We start from the raw sequence: 13,333 nt of genomic DNA, 5'->3' as shown, positions 1-13,333 counted from the left end.
GGCAGGTGCAAGACAAGCGCATGCAAAAATACATCTTGACAATTGCATGCATTAGAAAATGAATTCCTTTATTCCCAAGGGTATCTCACGTGACATCACAAACGTGGGACATGGATAATATGGCAATGATTTGTTCCTCAAAAGTGGCCTTTCTTATGTTTTCTCTTATGTTTATTCCTTCTCCACCTTTATGGGGCCTTTTTGTATGTGTTCTTATTCAGGTATGTATCAGCTATGACCACACCGGCTCGCATGTCACCTGTTGATTTCCACACTCCAAGTTCTCCAAAGTCCCCCCTTTCAGAAATGTCTCCACCGGTGTCCAGCTTAACTGTATCTGTCCCTTCTGTGGCGGTCAGTCCCTTTATGGAAGAGGAGAGGCCTCTGCTCCTGGTGACGCCACCTCGGTTACGGGAGAAGTATGACCATCACATTCAGCAGTTCAACTCCTTCCACCACAATCCCGCCCATGAGAGCAACAGTCCGCCACCTAGTCCTCTGAGGATAGTAGAGGACGAGGAATATGAAACCACACAGGAGTATGAGCCAGCACAGGAGCCCCCAAAGAAACTAGTCAACAGCCGGAGGGCAAAAAGAACAAAGCCCAACGGCCACATTTCCAACAGATTAGAAGTGGACACCGACACAAGCTCTGAGAGCAGTAGCTCTGAGAGTGAAACAGAAGATGAAAGAATAGGTGAGGATACACCTTTCCTGAGCATACAGAACCCCATGGCAACCAGCCTAGAGCCAGCCACTGCATACCGACTGGCTGACAGCAGGACTAACCCAACTAGCCGGTTCTCCACACAGGAAGAATTACAAGCAAGGTTGTCCAGTGTAATAGCTAATCAAGACCCTATTGCTGTATAAAACATAAACAAAATGCATAGATTCACATGTAAAACTTTATTTTATATAATGAAGTATTCCACCTTTAAATTAAACAATTTATTTTATTTTAGCAAATTCCACTAATAGAAAACAGGAGGGGGAAAAAAACTTTTATAAATTAAATATATGTATGTACAAAGGTGTTATGTGCCATATGTAGCAATTTTTTACAGTATTTCAAAAATGAGAAAGATATCAATGGTGCCTTTATGTTATGTTATGTTGAGAGCAAGTTTTGTACTGTTACAGTAATTGCTGTTCCACGGTATTTTGCAGAACCTTCCGACCTTCAATTCTCCTGGCTTTTTTGTGCATTGCATTATGGTAACTGGATGTATGATTGGCAAGAATTGCAAAAGTCCCTATGTTTGCTTGTAGTAGATCCCCGCCCCCAATCACAATACCCTATAATGGCATACCCACCAACAAAACAATACTGTTTTCTTCTATAAGAGGTTTTATTTGCTTTCCGTATCTGAAAGGAGTTGTGTCTGCTCTCTTCCAGCCAACAGGTTTGCTTCATTGGGCACTGGAATAATAGTACATCAAACAGCGTGCTACTGTTAATGACAGCAGGATAACAAAAATTGCATTAAATAATGTTACATATTGGAAAGAGAGTAATGCTGTGATTTTAAACTGAGTATATTATTAATCAGAAATCAGCTTGTACTCACTAGGAACTGTCATTACATTTTTTCCAGATATTAATTGTCCTAGTTATCCCTTAGAAAATGGGCTCAGAGTAGCAAAGGCTGTGAACCCAGGACTTGACAAAAGAACAAGATTTCTATTCGCTTAAGTTACTGGGAAAAATACACCCGGTGTCTGTAACCAGACAAGGAAAAGAACTAGCTGGGGGAAAAAGCCACTAATAAAAGTGCAGCCATTTTTACTTGTATTTTTAATGTTGATTTTTAATAGACAAGTGAGTCTTTGTCTCCAAGGGGACACAGTGAGAAAAAAACAACAGCAAACCTGTAACAATGTCTACTCTGTGACTCGCTGGAGCTGCTATTAGAGTGAGAGTCATCCTTCCACATAGAAAGGACGTGCAGCCAAATCAATTTGCTGAATAGCTAAACGGAGCCCTGGTGGGAAAGGCACAGCAGAAGAATCACTGAGTTCATATCTGGTGACCTGATTTTTTTAATAGTTCTATGAAAAAGCCCATTTCTATAGACAAACAGGCTGCGCCGATTAGCCCCACAATGTGCACGGGTGTTTGTGCATTAGAATCTTTGACTGGTCATAGGCAAGTGTGGGATCGATACTGGAGTTATTGCACCCTTTCAGACAGAAGCAAATTGCCTCTTTTGCACCGAATTCTGATCAGTTTAGTGGGGTGACCCCCTCTCATTTGATTTTGATTTTACATTCAGCTGGCACAATGCAGACTCAGGACTGATGTAAATAGCAAGCGTTCTGCATGGACCTCTGGGAGTACGAATAGGAGAACATCAGTGCTGTGAGCATTACTGATCCTCAATAGGAGCCATTTCAGGACAACAAAAATTTCAGCCGTGATTTACTCTTGGGGCCACATTCCGATCCCACTTGCACTGGTGTAAATCAGAATATATCAAGGCAATTATGCCAGATATACACCAGTGGAACTAAGGTCGCAATTCAGCAAACCTCTAAGCACATGCTTATCTTTAGCATTTGCTCAAGTCCCATTGACATCAGTAAGACATGAGTAAAGTTAAGCAGACGCTGAAGTGCTTTGCTGAACAGGTTGGACAGCTCATTCAGGGTCTAAAAGCAGCATCTGGCCTATTGTGGTAAATGAAGCTGCTCAGTACTCTGGATGAAGGCGGGGAGTTACAGTACTGTGTTATCAAAGCAGACAACATCAGCTTCACTTTTGCTTTGAGATGAGAGTACTTAGCCGTCTGATCAAGCAGCCTGAGATCTTAGGACAGCAGGGAAATGGTGACAAGATTAAAGGGAGAATCTTTCTGATGGAAGGGAAAGCAAGGGCAGGTGATTTTCAGTGAAAGAGCTCAGGCAGTGGGCTCAGTCGTACTTGCATATCGCTGCGCATTTAAAAAGCATATGGGTGACTGCAGAGTTTTTAATTAATGTGTTACCAAGACTCATATTCCTTCCCAGTTTTCCCTCTTCTTTTGTATGCATTGCTGTATTTTCACTGTGCTTAACCACTGTCTTTGTATTGCATCTACACACAGCCAGGGCCCTGTGTAAATTCTGGATGCCGTGCGCTCATTTCATATGTTAGTCATTATTACTGTTGGCAGTGTGGGAGTGCTAGTGGTCTCAGCAGAGACCATGGCCCCATTTTGCTAGGAACTATACAAACACATAGTAAGAAGAAGTGGCTGGGGTTTTCAAAGAGGCCTAAGTGGTTTAGGAACAAAAGTCTTATTGACTGTCAATGGGACTTGTGCTCCCAAGTCACTTAGGTGCTTTTGAAAATCCAACCCAGTCCTGCCCCAATGAGCTTACTGAATAGACTAGATGGCCAAAGGGTGGGAGGGGAACGAGAGGGAAAGTGACCTGCCCAAGGCTGCACCACTGGGAATAGAGCCCCAATCTCCTGGGTCCGCATTCAGTGCCCCATCCACTGAATCACGCCATGTCTTGGTGACCTCTGTGGCTTTTCACAGATTAATCGGGGGGGGGGGGCTGATCACATGAAAGCAGAGTAAATTACTTGTAACACTGAAAGTATTATCAAAGATTACAGAAGAGCACTACAAAATGGAAGTCCGTGCCTTGTGCATGTGGGACACCTGGGGAAATCTGTTATATTCTTCTGATTGCATTGTCAAGCTCTCAAGCCAAAGGAGCTGCCCCAGTGTACAGGCGGAGTGACGCACAACAGAGCATGAGCCCTGAGAGCTTTAAGCTGGGGTTTTCAGAGATGCGTGTGCTCAATGAGTGTCAATGGGAGTTGGCTGCCTAACTCCCTTAGACGCCTTTGGAAATCCCAGCAAAAACCAAACCTGTGTTAAGTCAGTAGAGTTACCCTGGTTTTGCACCAGTGTAACATAGCAGAATTTGGCCCCTTGCATGAGCCGTATTAGAAATATGCACTGAGAATGGTAGGACCCAGCTCTGCACAGTCTGAGATGAGGTTAACGAACCAGTAACCTGGCTAGCCCTGACACTGTTGCAGCCTGTTGCCTCCTGGAGATGGGCTTCAGCCTGCAAGAGGTGCTGAGCAATCCCTGGACCTGCTGCTCACCTCGCAGGACTGTGGGGGAGGAAACTCAACTCTCAGCATTAGAGCAAACATGTTTTCTGGTGACAGGCCAAGTCATCTCTTGGGGCCGTTTGCTGCACTCTTTGTACTATTGGGGTCCCTTTAACAATGTGCAACCCCCTGGCAGCCTCACTGTCCCTCTGCTAAAACTCACAGTAAGTGCAACAGCAGTCCGAGGGGGAATGAAGACTCGGTGGCTGTAAAATGACCCCGAGTTCCATGACCATGACATTTACCCCAGCAGGACATATTTATACTAAGCAGTTTTGCATTTTGGGAAATTCTGCATGATTAGAGGATCCCGTCGGGGTGAACAATGGCAAGTGGTGCGTAAAACGTGGGGGCCTGATCCTCAGCTGGTATAAATCAGTGCAGTACCATAGCTGCTGATTTACACTAGCTGAGAATCTGGCCCTGTATCCTCACATTTGTGTTTTCCCCCATCTCCCACCTCATCCGGCAAAATTTCTCCCTGGGTGTGAAAGGACCATCATTTCGCTTTGCTTTGCCATGGAAACAATAAAACTTTCTTTCCTTGCTCTTGTTTCATGACAATGAAGCATCGTCTCCTGTTTTCATCCAGCGACTATATCTTTGTACAGATTACAAACCATTACTCGTGCATTCAGAATAGCAAACTTGTACCTGCTAAAAGGGCATGTCGCCCACTGGCAAACATAAGCAAAGCCTGTTCTCTGTCTTCGATACTGGCTAGATTCCATCAGCCACACTGACTTCCAGTGAGAAGAGCACCTATGAAATGCTGCAGAGAAATGCAGACAAAGAAAATGGCCACATATCATTATTTTAATGATATATTCTGTTGTAAATACATCTTGTACATACTTGAATGTTTTCCTCCATCATTTATTGTCTTTCTGAGTTACGTGTCAATGATGCTCTCTCAATTCCTTGTGTAACACTGTAAATACCATAATGTCCTTTATTATTTATACTTAGGCATTTAACACAGAGAGAGTTGGCTTCATATTATTTTAAGATATATGTCAAAAATAGGTTTTGTTTTCCTTTTGCTTTAAAATTGTCATGTATCCTCTTGTTTCTCTTTTCCTTTAAAAAAAAATAATTTATTGTTGAGAAGAGAGGATTGTATCTGTAATGAAACTGTTCAAAGAATGCACCCTGGAAGGCCATAAGGTACTGATAAACTAAAGAATTTATTATCCCAATTTTGAAGCAATAAGCAATTGTTGATTTATTTAAGGTTTTATTGTTCAGTTTCAGTAAAAGAGGTGCTGGAATAAACTGCTACTGTGTAGTACTGGCACAGTTGCTCAGCAGACTCCTTCAGTCCATTAGACCTCCCCTGTCTGGCTCCCTAGTCCAGATACTACACTACAGTTACAAAGTTGTCTAGCACCAATATTTGTTTTGGTGAGTTACGTTGTCATTTTTGCCTGATTTTTCTCTCGTGTCCTAATTTCTGGAGTCGAGTTTGCCATCCAGTCCTCTGACTCCTTTGTCCCTAGAGATTGCAGGTCTAATTGCTGCTGAGCAGTTTGGCATAGACCAGGCTTCAATAATGATTTTAAAAGAAAGTAAAAAAGAAAGAAAGAAATTCTCCAGTGTCATGTCTCACGTGTCCTTAATGGCTCAACTGAAAGATGAACAGGTGCATTGGAGTGGAGCAGCAAAATAATATAGACGGAAAGATTTTTGGATATGAAATTTAAGACACTCCCGCATCAATACGTTGCTCGTTTAATAGCAATTCCTGGTCCAGTTTTGTCAATCTTTCTTCCAAGGAAAGTGTCCCAATTTTTGTGTTGGGCTCCTTCTCTACTTTGTTTCTTTGTGGCTGTGTTGCTGTCAGCTGGAGCATTCAAGCCAAGGTTTAAAAGTGCTCACAGTCGGGGCTGGATTTTCTAAAGACCTGATTTTTGTTTGTTGTTTTACGTATTGTTGTAGCACCTAAGAGCCCCAGCACGGATCAGGACTCTAGAGAGCAGTGATACTCAGACCTTAGTGGGTCAGGAGCCAAATTAACGATCCACATTCCCCAAAGGAGCCACAGGAGTGTAAATTCATTATTTCATTTATATATATATATTTCATTTATATATATATAATTCTCCCAGCAAAATGACTGACCAAGTATTTTTATTTTATTAACTACAATTGGTTAATAACATAGTAACAGCCTCCTGATTGGTTAATAGCTTAGATTGGTTAATAATTAACCACATGGTGTTTTAACATCCCATTGTTCTTCTAAGTGAGAGCTGAGTTCTTTTGACACTGGGGATCACCCCAGAAGTGGGGCTTGGGCCGAGCGCTCAGGCTTGCTCCTTTCACAGCTCGACATGGTTGAGTTCTAGTCTCTGTAAGTCTCCAGTGGGTGAGGCAGCAGATGGACAGAAAGACCTTCAGAGCAAAGGAGGAGGGGCGCCTGCCTGTGTGGTTTGCAGCAGGGGAAAGGGCTTACTGCAAGTGGAGTTCCACAGGGCCGCAACGTCTGGGCTTGGGCGGGGGACTCCCGGACCTAATTTGCTTTGTCTCAGGTGCAGCTGAGCGAGCGCAGAAGAAGAAGGTTTAAAATGCCCAGCCGGCTCCTGGCTGAGCCTTGCGTCTCGGCGCATGCCAAGCCGTACGGGCTGCCCTCATTTCCACTTGGGGGAAGCAGGCCCAGAAATGGCGATTCCTGTGAGCACTCTGTCAACAGGCTCTTCTGCCTGCTTTTGTGAACTCCTTGGGCCCCAGTCCCATTTCCACCCAGGCCCTTTTACACCTCATTAACAGAGTAAAGGGGAAGTGTGCAAAGGAGAATCAGGCCCAAGTCTCACCCAGGTGGTTAGACAGCCTGGTATTCTGCTGGACCCATGTGTTTGCCACAGGAGTACCATTGTCGGTATTATTGGCTTTTATCGGGCTTACCTGATTTGCTGCCAAACTCTTTCCTGCCACTCACGGTCAATTGAACGCATGTGGGAGGAGAGACAGTAGTAGAACCCCAATAGGTCTATGGCACTGTGAATTCTCTTTGCCTTTGGAGAATTTATTTTCCAAGGTCTCCTTTGGCCTATCACCCTTCTGTAGCTCTCTGGGCAGAATTGCTATTTTAAAGACACTGCTCCCTGGTAGCCCTTTGCAGCGCATCCTGGGAAGCATCGGCAGGCCTGTTTGCCGTATTCCTGGCCAGAGTGCACTGCCGGGAGAGAGGGTGAGGGCTGCACAATTTGCTCATGATGGGTAACAAGAAGTGGAGAGTTTTAGAGAGTTATGGGAATTCGTCTGTGCCTGACTCGAATTTGGCCAAAGTCTGATGGCAAACAGAGGCAAAACTGCCAAAACCGGTCTGCTCAGCTACTTTATAATACCACACTGCCTTTCCCAGCACATTGCAGACACATCCGTGCTTCACAGGAATGAGCTGAGATCCATATTTTTTCATATCACTCTTCTGGTCCATCAACATGTTGACTTGGAGAGGATTCATATACAAACCAAATCTGAACGGGCCATTCCTCACACCCCAAATCCTGTCAAAGAGACAAGCCCAGCACCACCATCACACTGGAGCTGCTAGCTGGCACACCTCCACGATGTAACACGCACAAGGGCTGTGCCTAAAAAGAACAGGAGGACTTGTGGCCCCTTAGAGCCTAACAAATTTATTTGAGGATAAGCTTTCGGGGGCTACAGCCCACTTCATCGGATGCATAGAATGGAACATAGAATAAGAAGATCTGTACGTGCCTGTGCACTGTGGAGGCTGCCCAGTAAAGCTGAACAGCTCCCCTGGAAGTCACACCCTTTGAGCAGCGTGGAGTAACTGCTCCAGCAGCAGCATGGGAGAGGCACCCCCAGGCAGGAACAATCTCTCCTGGGGCTACTTGTCTGGGATGGATAAGGTTGCTTTGTTGGGTGAGTGTTGAGGGGGAGGGAGAAGCATGCCTCTCTCTCTCATCAGTCCACCCCCTTTTTGGAGTCCTACGGGGTAACAAGGAGGAAGGATGGTCCAGTGGTCAGGGCACAAGCCTAGGACTTAGGAGACCCAGCCTCAGTTCTCAGCTCTGCCACAGAGTGCCCGTTTGACCTTGAGAATGTCACTTAGCCTCTCTGCGCCTCCTTTCCAAGCAGTGCAATGGGGATAATAGCAGCAGGTGTTGCAAGGATTAATACATTAAAACCATGAGGCAATCAGCTGCTGCAGAGAGGGGAGCCCACTACATACTTTAGATTGAGTGAGCAGCCCCCTGCTTGCAGAGTGCTGGGAGCACAGACTGCTGCTGTGGCAGGCACTTGAGCCAGGGCACAGCAACTTCGTGCAACCCCCTAGACACCGGTGCAAGGGCCGCCCACAGGAAATGCCAAGGTTCGTGTGCCCACATCCCCTTGGGCCAGGCAGCATGTGTGCTGAACTTGGCTGTGTTCGTCTGACACAGTCACGCTGAGTTATACATTGAACAAGGTGGACAACACTAGAAAACATCTCCTACAGTGGGCTAGGAGACAGCTCCCCACTGGAGGTGCAGTAGAGTTTAGGGCCCTGGGAGCGCCGTGTCCCACTATATCTGCAAGGGGAATAGATGTAGGCTTGATCCAGTCCTCAAGGAAGGTGTTTATGAGTGAGGCCTAGGCAGGGATACTTGCCTTGGGAGGAGCGACTGTTTAAAGCTGTAATCATCCCTCCTACATGACCCCACTGGTGCTAAGTTAGTATGTCTCCTTCCCGCAATAGTTCAACACCATGCCTGGAGAGGCGTTAACGAGTCCTCAATATGCAGCATGGCTCCTGCTCTAGGTTCCTTCGCTGACATTGACATGGTGGGACCTGAATGGAGCATGAATGGATTATTTTGCAAATCATTTACTTCATTTCCCACTGGGGCAGTTATTTTCAGTGCCCTGTGTTCTTTTCCTCCGCTGTACCATTCGCACACGTCCCCCTAATGGGGAACACATCACAGGGGCCTCAGTGCAGCTCTGCGTCATGGCCAGGGCCAATCATCTATGACAGAACTGGAAACCTGCTCCCTAGTCAGGGAGGACAGGCCGCAGCTGAGTCTTGGGAGCAAAGCCCCCACTCAGCCATGCCCAGCTACCAAGGTCCTTGCAGTACACCAGTGTACTCCAAAGCCCAAGCACTTGGGAACAGGGTGCGTGATCCTGTGACGGGGTATACCAGACCCTCTGAGGCCCCCTGCTGGAGGCTCTGCCACATTCTGCCCCAAAAAGGGCAGTGGAGAGGGGCCGCCAAGCTGCCTGGAGTGGCTGTGTGGGACGCAGCCAATCAGGGCCAAGCAGCCTAGTATAAGACGAGCTGCAGGGCCAGAGGGAGTTTGGTTCCTTGTTGGAGCTGTAGGAGTGTGGCTGGCAGATGAAGCGATGGAACCCCAGATAGGGCAGAGCTGCCAGAAGCCAGGGACAGCCATGAGTGAGGTTGATGGGACTCCATTAGGACAAGGCCCTGAGCTAAGGGTGAAAACGCTGCAGGGAAGTGACCCAGGGAATTAGAGAAGCCATGTGACATAGTTAAAGGGACACTGCAGTCGGCTGCTCTCTACAGGGTCCCTGGGCTGAGACCTAGAGTAGTGGGCAGGCCTGGGTCCCCCTCACCCCCTATTAGCGACTGGGGGACTGTAGCCTGGACATTCAGGCACCCCAAAGAGGGAACTGAACTATAGTGGCCCAGCTGGAGAGCTGTAGCCAGGAAGCCCCAAGAGGGTGAAGACACTGTCCCAGCTCTGGGATCGAGCAGTGCCCCAGGGCGCCCTCTCCAGAGACAACTGGAGAGAGAGAGAGTGTGCAGGCACATGACTCGGTCAAGGGGGCACTCACGAGAGGTGAGTGCCCCCCATTACCCATCCCGATGAGAATAACACTAGGGCTGAGGACAATGAGGCTCAGTGGGTCTGAGGGGTCCAGGCTGGGGTGGGGGGTCATCTGTTGCTCAACTGCTGAATCCGTATTGTTGAGTTTAAGCGCACACCGCTGTGCCGGCATGGTGCATCGCTCCTGACCTGCCTCGGAGGGTAACGAGACCCCGCCCATTGCGAGGAGCACCAGTTTGGGGATGGAATTCAGTGCCTCCATGCAGCAGGGGGTAGCCTTGCATCCTTTGCCTCGCTGTGCTGCAAGGATTTGAGGATAAGAGCAATGGCTCTGCCTCTAGGAGTACCCCTGAATGTGGTGTGGGAGGCCTGCTGCCTTGCCAAGACTTGGGGGGCAGATTTCTTGCCTTTTATCCCAGGAGCTCTGCCGGTACCTTGCTCTGGTCTATGGGCTGGCAGGTAACCCAGGCACACACCTTCTGACTTAACATTTTCTGCTATGTTTGTGATTTGCAAATGTTTTTAAAAACAAACAAAGCCCGCAGGCTCCTTGCCTGACTGAGGAATCAGTCAGAGGCCAAGTTTCATGTTTCAAACTTCGGCTGTTTTGGGCGGAGGCCTCTCTCTCGCTCTCTCTCTCTCTCAAAAAAGTTGTTTTTTAAAAAAACAAAACAGAAAAATGCATGTTTGTTCCATCTTAATCTGCCTAAATCATGGGAGGTGGGATTTTGCTCTAACTTTAAAAATAAAAACACTTTTTGGCTCGAAACCAAGTATGGAAAAATATCATCCAGATGGGTGAAAAGCAATGAACAAATGAAAAAACAAACAACTTAAGCACTGGAGCCATGTTGCAGCCTTAACCATAGCTTTCACTCACAAGCGAATAATGTTATCCCCTTTTCACCTGAGCTGTTGGCCAGTTTTTGGTGGGGGGTTATCAGGTTGTTTCGTATCATCATTTTCGCCTCCTAATGGAATCAGGTAGTTCACTGATGCAATCTTATTTATTTATCCATAAGGTACAAAGTCCCGTTTTCCTGGATCCCAACAGGACTCAAACAACAGGGGAGAGTTTCTTTGCTCATAGTTCCAAGCCTCTTTCAGCCAGCACTCAGCCCAAAAGCCCAGTATAATGTTATCTCTAGCTAATCTGGTTCACACAGCAAAACTGCATCAAAAGAACATTATTGAGGTTGCAAAGTCAAGCACGTTAAAGTTAGGCGATGCCAGAATTGCTCGTGCATCATTAGCACTGTCCTGCTGTGCTTATGCATTATGACACAGGGTCAGAATCTCATTTACATGAGGCTTCCTTTCACCACGCTCACAGTGTAAAAGGGCTGTGAAGTGAGTATAAAGGCCCACATTACGGCCCTTTTACACTGACAGCGTGGTGCGAAGGGAATTTGAAGCCAATCCTCATTTACCCTGAGGGTAAAATCCTGGCCCCCCCATAAAACGTCCATTTACTTCCGCAGGGTCACCCTAACGCTTTCCATCCAAGCTGCTAGGCTGTGGGGTGGCAGCTTTGCCTCTTCTCTGGCTTTGTTTTTAAGTGAAACCTTTAACGTTAATGGCAAACGGGTGTCCCTCCCCGCACCCAGATAACTCCCTTTATGGATAGCAAGGGACTTCCTTGTATAGAGAGGGCTGCATGGGGAAATCAGAGGAAAACACTGAAAGAACTTCCCTGAGCAAAGACAGGTCTTCTGATAGTAACAGAAGCTGTGACAAAAAGTCGTTCTGTGGCTGAGCATTGATCAGATCGCAGGTAATACACTGACTGTTAATTGCTAATTAAATCTTTACTGATTTGGAACCAAGTTATGGAACGTGCAAAAAAGAGTATCTCGGAGGAATGCTGACTACCCTAGGGATTGCTTTTGCTGCAGACTGTTGGACGTACTGGTTTCCTGGTGTGCAAGCGTCTAACATGCCCAGTTGACAGAGGGCCGTTGCGCCAGCCAGAGTGACCACGGTTGATGGAGTCGCACCAGGCGTCATGTAGCAAAATTCCTAGGTCTGGGTCAATCCTGCCAATCCACAAATCTCTGGAGCGGCCCTACAGGGGACGCCAGGTTGGGGGGCAGGATGTTGATGGAGCATATGAGAGCAGTGTGTGTCGGGGTGTTTTCCATCCTGATGATGTGGCCAAAGACCATGCAACACCGCCATTGATTATAACGAGCACCAGACGGAAGGCCAGATCTCTGCGAGACGAAGACATTTCACATTAGGTCAAACCACTTTATGCTCAGGATTTGGCACTGCCAACACGTATGGAATGCCTCTAGCCCCCACATCTGCCAGTAAGAGGGCTCAGGTTTCAGCAATACAGAAAGTACACAGGTACATAGATCTCATGTGCAATGCACGCTAAATAGCAGTAAGGAATGATGTGGCTACAAATTGAGCCCCCTGCTCCTCTTCCCACCCAGGTGAGCAGGGAATGGGTTGCTGCTTGACTCTTCCCCCATCCAGCTACGACAACATGCCAGCCAGTGTGGAGTAGGGGAGTCGTCTGCACCAGGGAGAGGGGCTGGCACAGAATACCTCCTTGACTGGAGCAGGTCAGGGAGCAAGCAGCCAGATTGTAATGCTTCAAGTCACAGTCTTGTTTCTGCTCTTCTCCAGAGGTAGCGCAGCTCTGCACTGCTCCCTGCTCAGGCCTTGGGGCAGAGCCACCACTGAGCCTCAACTCTGAGCTAAACTATCGTACCTCCGCTAAACTAACACAGGATCGGTAACAGTTTGGTAAAATGGAACTCAGGAAGCGCTCCCTGAGAATGCCCTGCAACTTTACGTGCCGGCCCTCAGCCTGCAGGGGCACTCAGCTGCTGGGCTAGACACCTCTATTCATGGAGCCTGCCATGAAAATGCCAACACACCCTTAACTTCTTAATGCTGCCAGGTGTCAAGCTAATTAAATTGTCTACTAGACACAGCCATAGCCTCAGTTCAGAGCATATGGTTTAAGTAAGCGCAGGACATACCACTGTGGGTGTCAGCTGGCATAACAAATTGCTGTTCTGGGCAAATAAAAAGGCCTTTTTTCAAATCCCCAAGTCTGCAACCTGAGCTGCCAAAGTGAAATGTCAGAGCCTGGAAGTGAGTGACCCCCCTCACTACACAAAGAGCAGTATGCAGTAGGAGGGTGGACTTCTGCCTGGGTTTTCAATCTGGGGGTCACAACCTCTGAGGGGGTGCCACAAATAGATGTCAAGGGGTCATGACCACCCTGCCCTTTCCACATGGCTAAATGGCAGGTGACACCAGCTAGGTGGGTTTGTGGGGGGGAAGGGGCAGAAAACAGCCGCATGGAAAATGTTGAGGACCACACTACTGGTTAGAGTTAGCATGACACCTAATGTGATGCCCTGGCCAGGCCTGGCCTTCTGACCAGGAACCCACC

General features: G+C 47.4%; 1 protein-coding gene across 13 annotated transcripts in view; it reads left to right on the top strand.

Annotated features, from left to right (window-relative positions):
* The window catches only part of NRG1 (neuregulin 1), a 747,298-nt gene extending 742,008 nt beyond the window's left edge, over positions 1-5,290 (top strand). For 12 of the 13 annotated variants that reach the window (XM_074953635.1, XM_074953643.1, XM_074953647.1 and 9 more), the window contains one exon: positions 222-5,290. In XM_074953635.1, coding sequence (XP_074809736.1) covers positions 222-873 — 652 coding nt within the window. In that variant the 3' untranslated portion in view covers positions 874-5,290. The remainder of the gene's footprint in view (positions 1-221) is intronic. The other variant, XM_074953644.1, reaches the window with a different exon arrangement.
* Positions 5,291-13,333: the final 8,043 nt, after the last annotated feature.

This window comes from Natator depressus, chromosome 5 (genome assembly GCF_965152275.1).
Source record: "Natator depressus isolate rNatDep1 chromosome 5, rNatDep2.hap1, whole genome shotgun sequence".
Lineage (NCBI taxonomy): Eukaryota > Metazoa > Chordata > Testudines > Cheloniidae > Natator > Natator depressus.
Note: the sequence above shows the minus strand (reverse complement) of the source record. Positions and strands in the feature narration are given on the sequence as shown.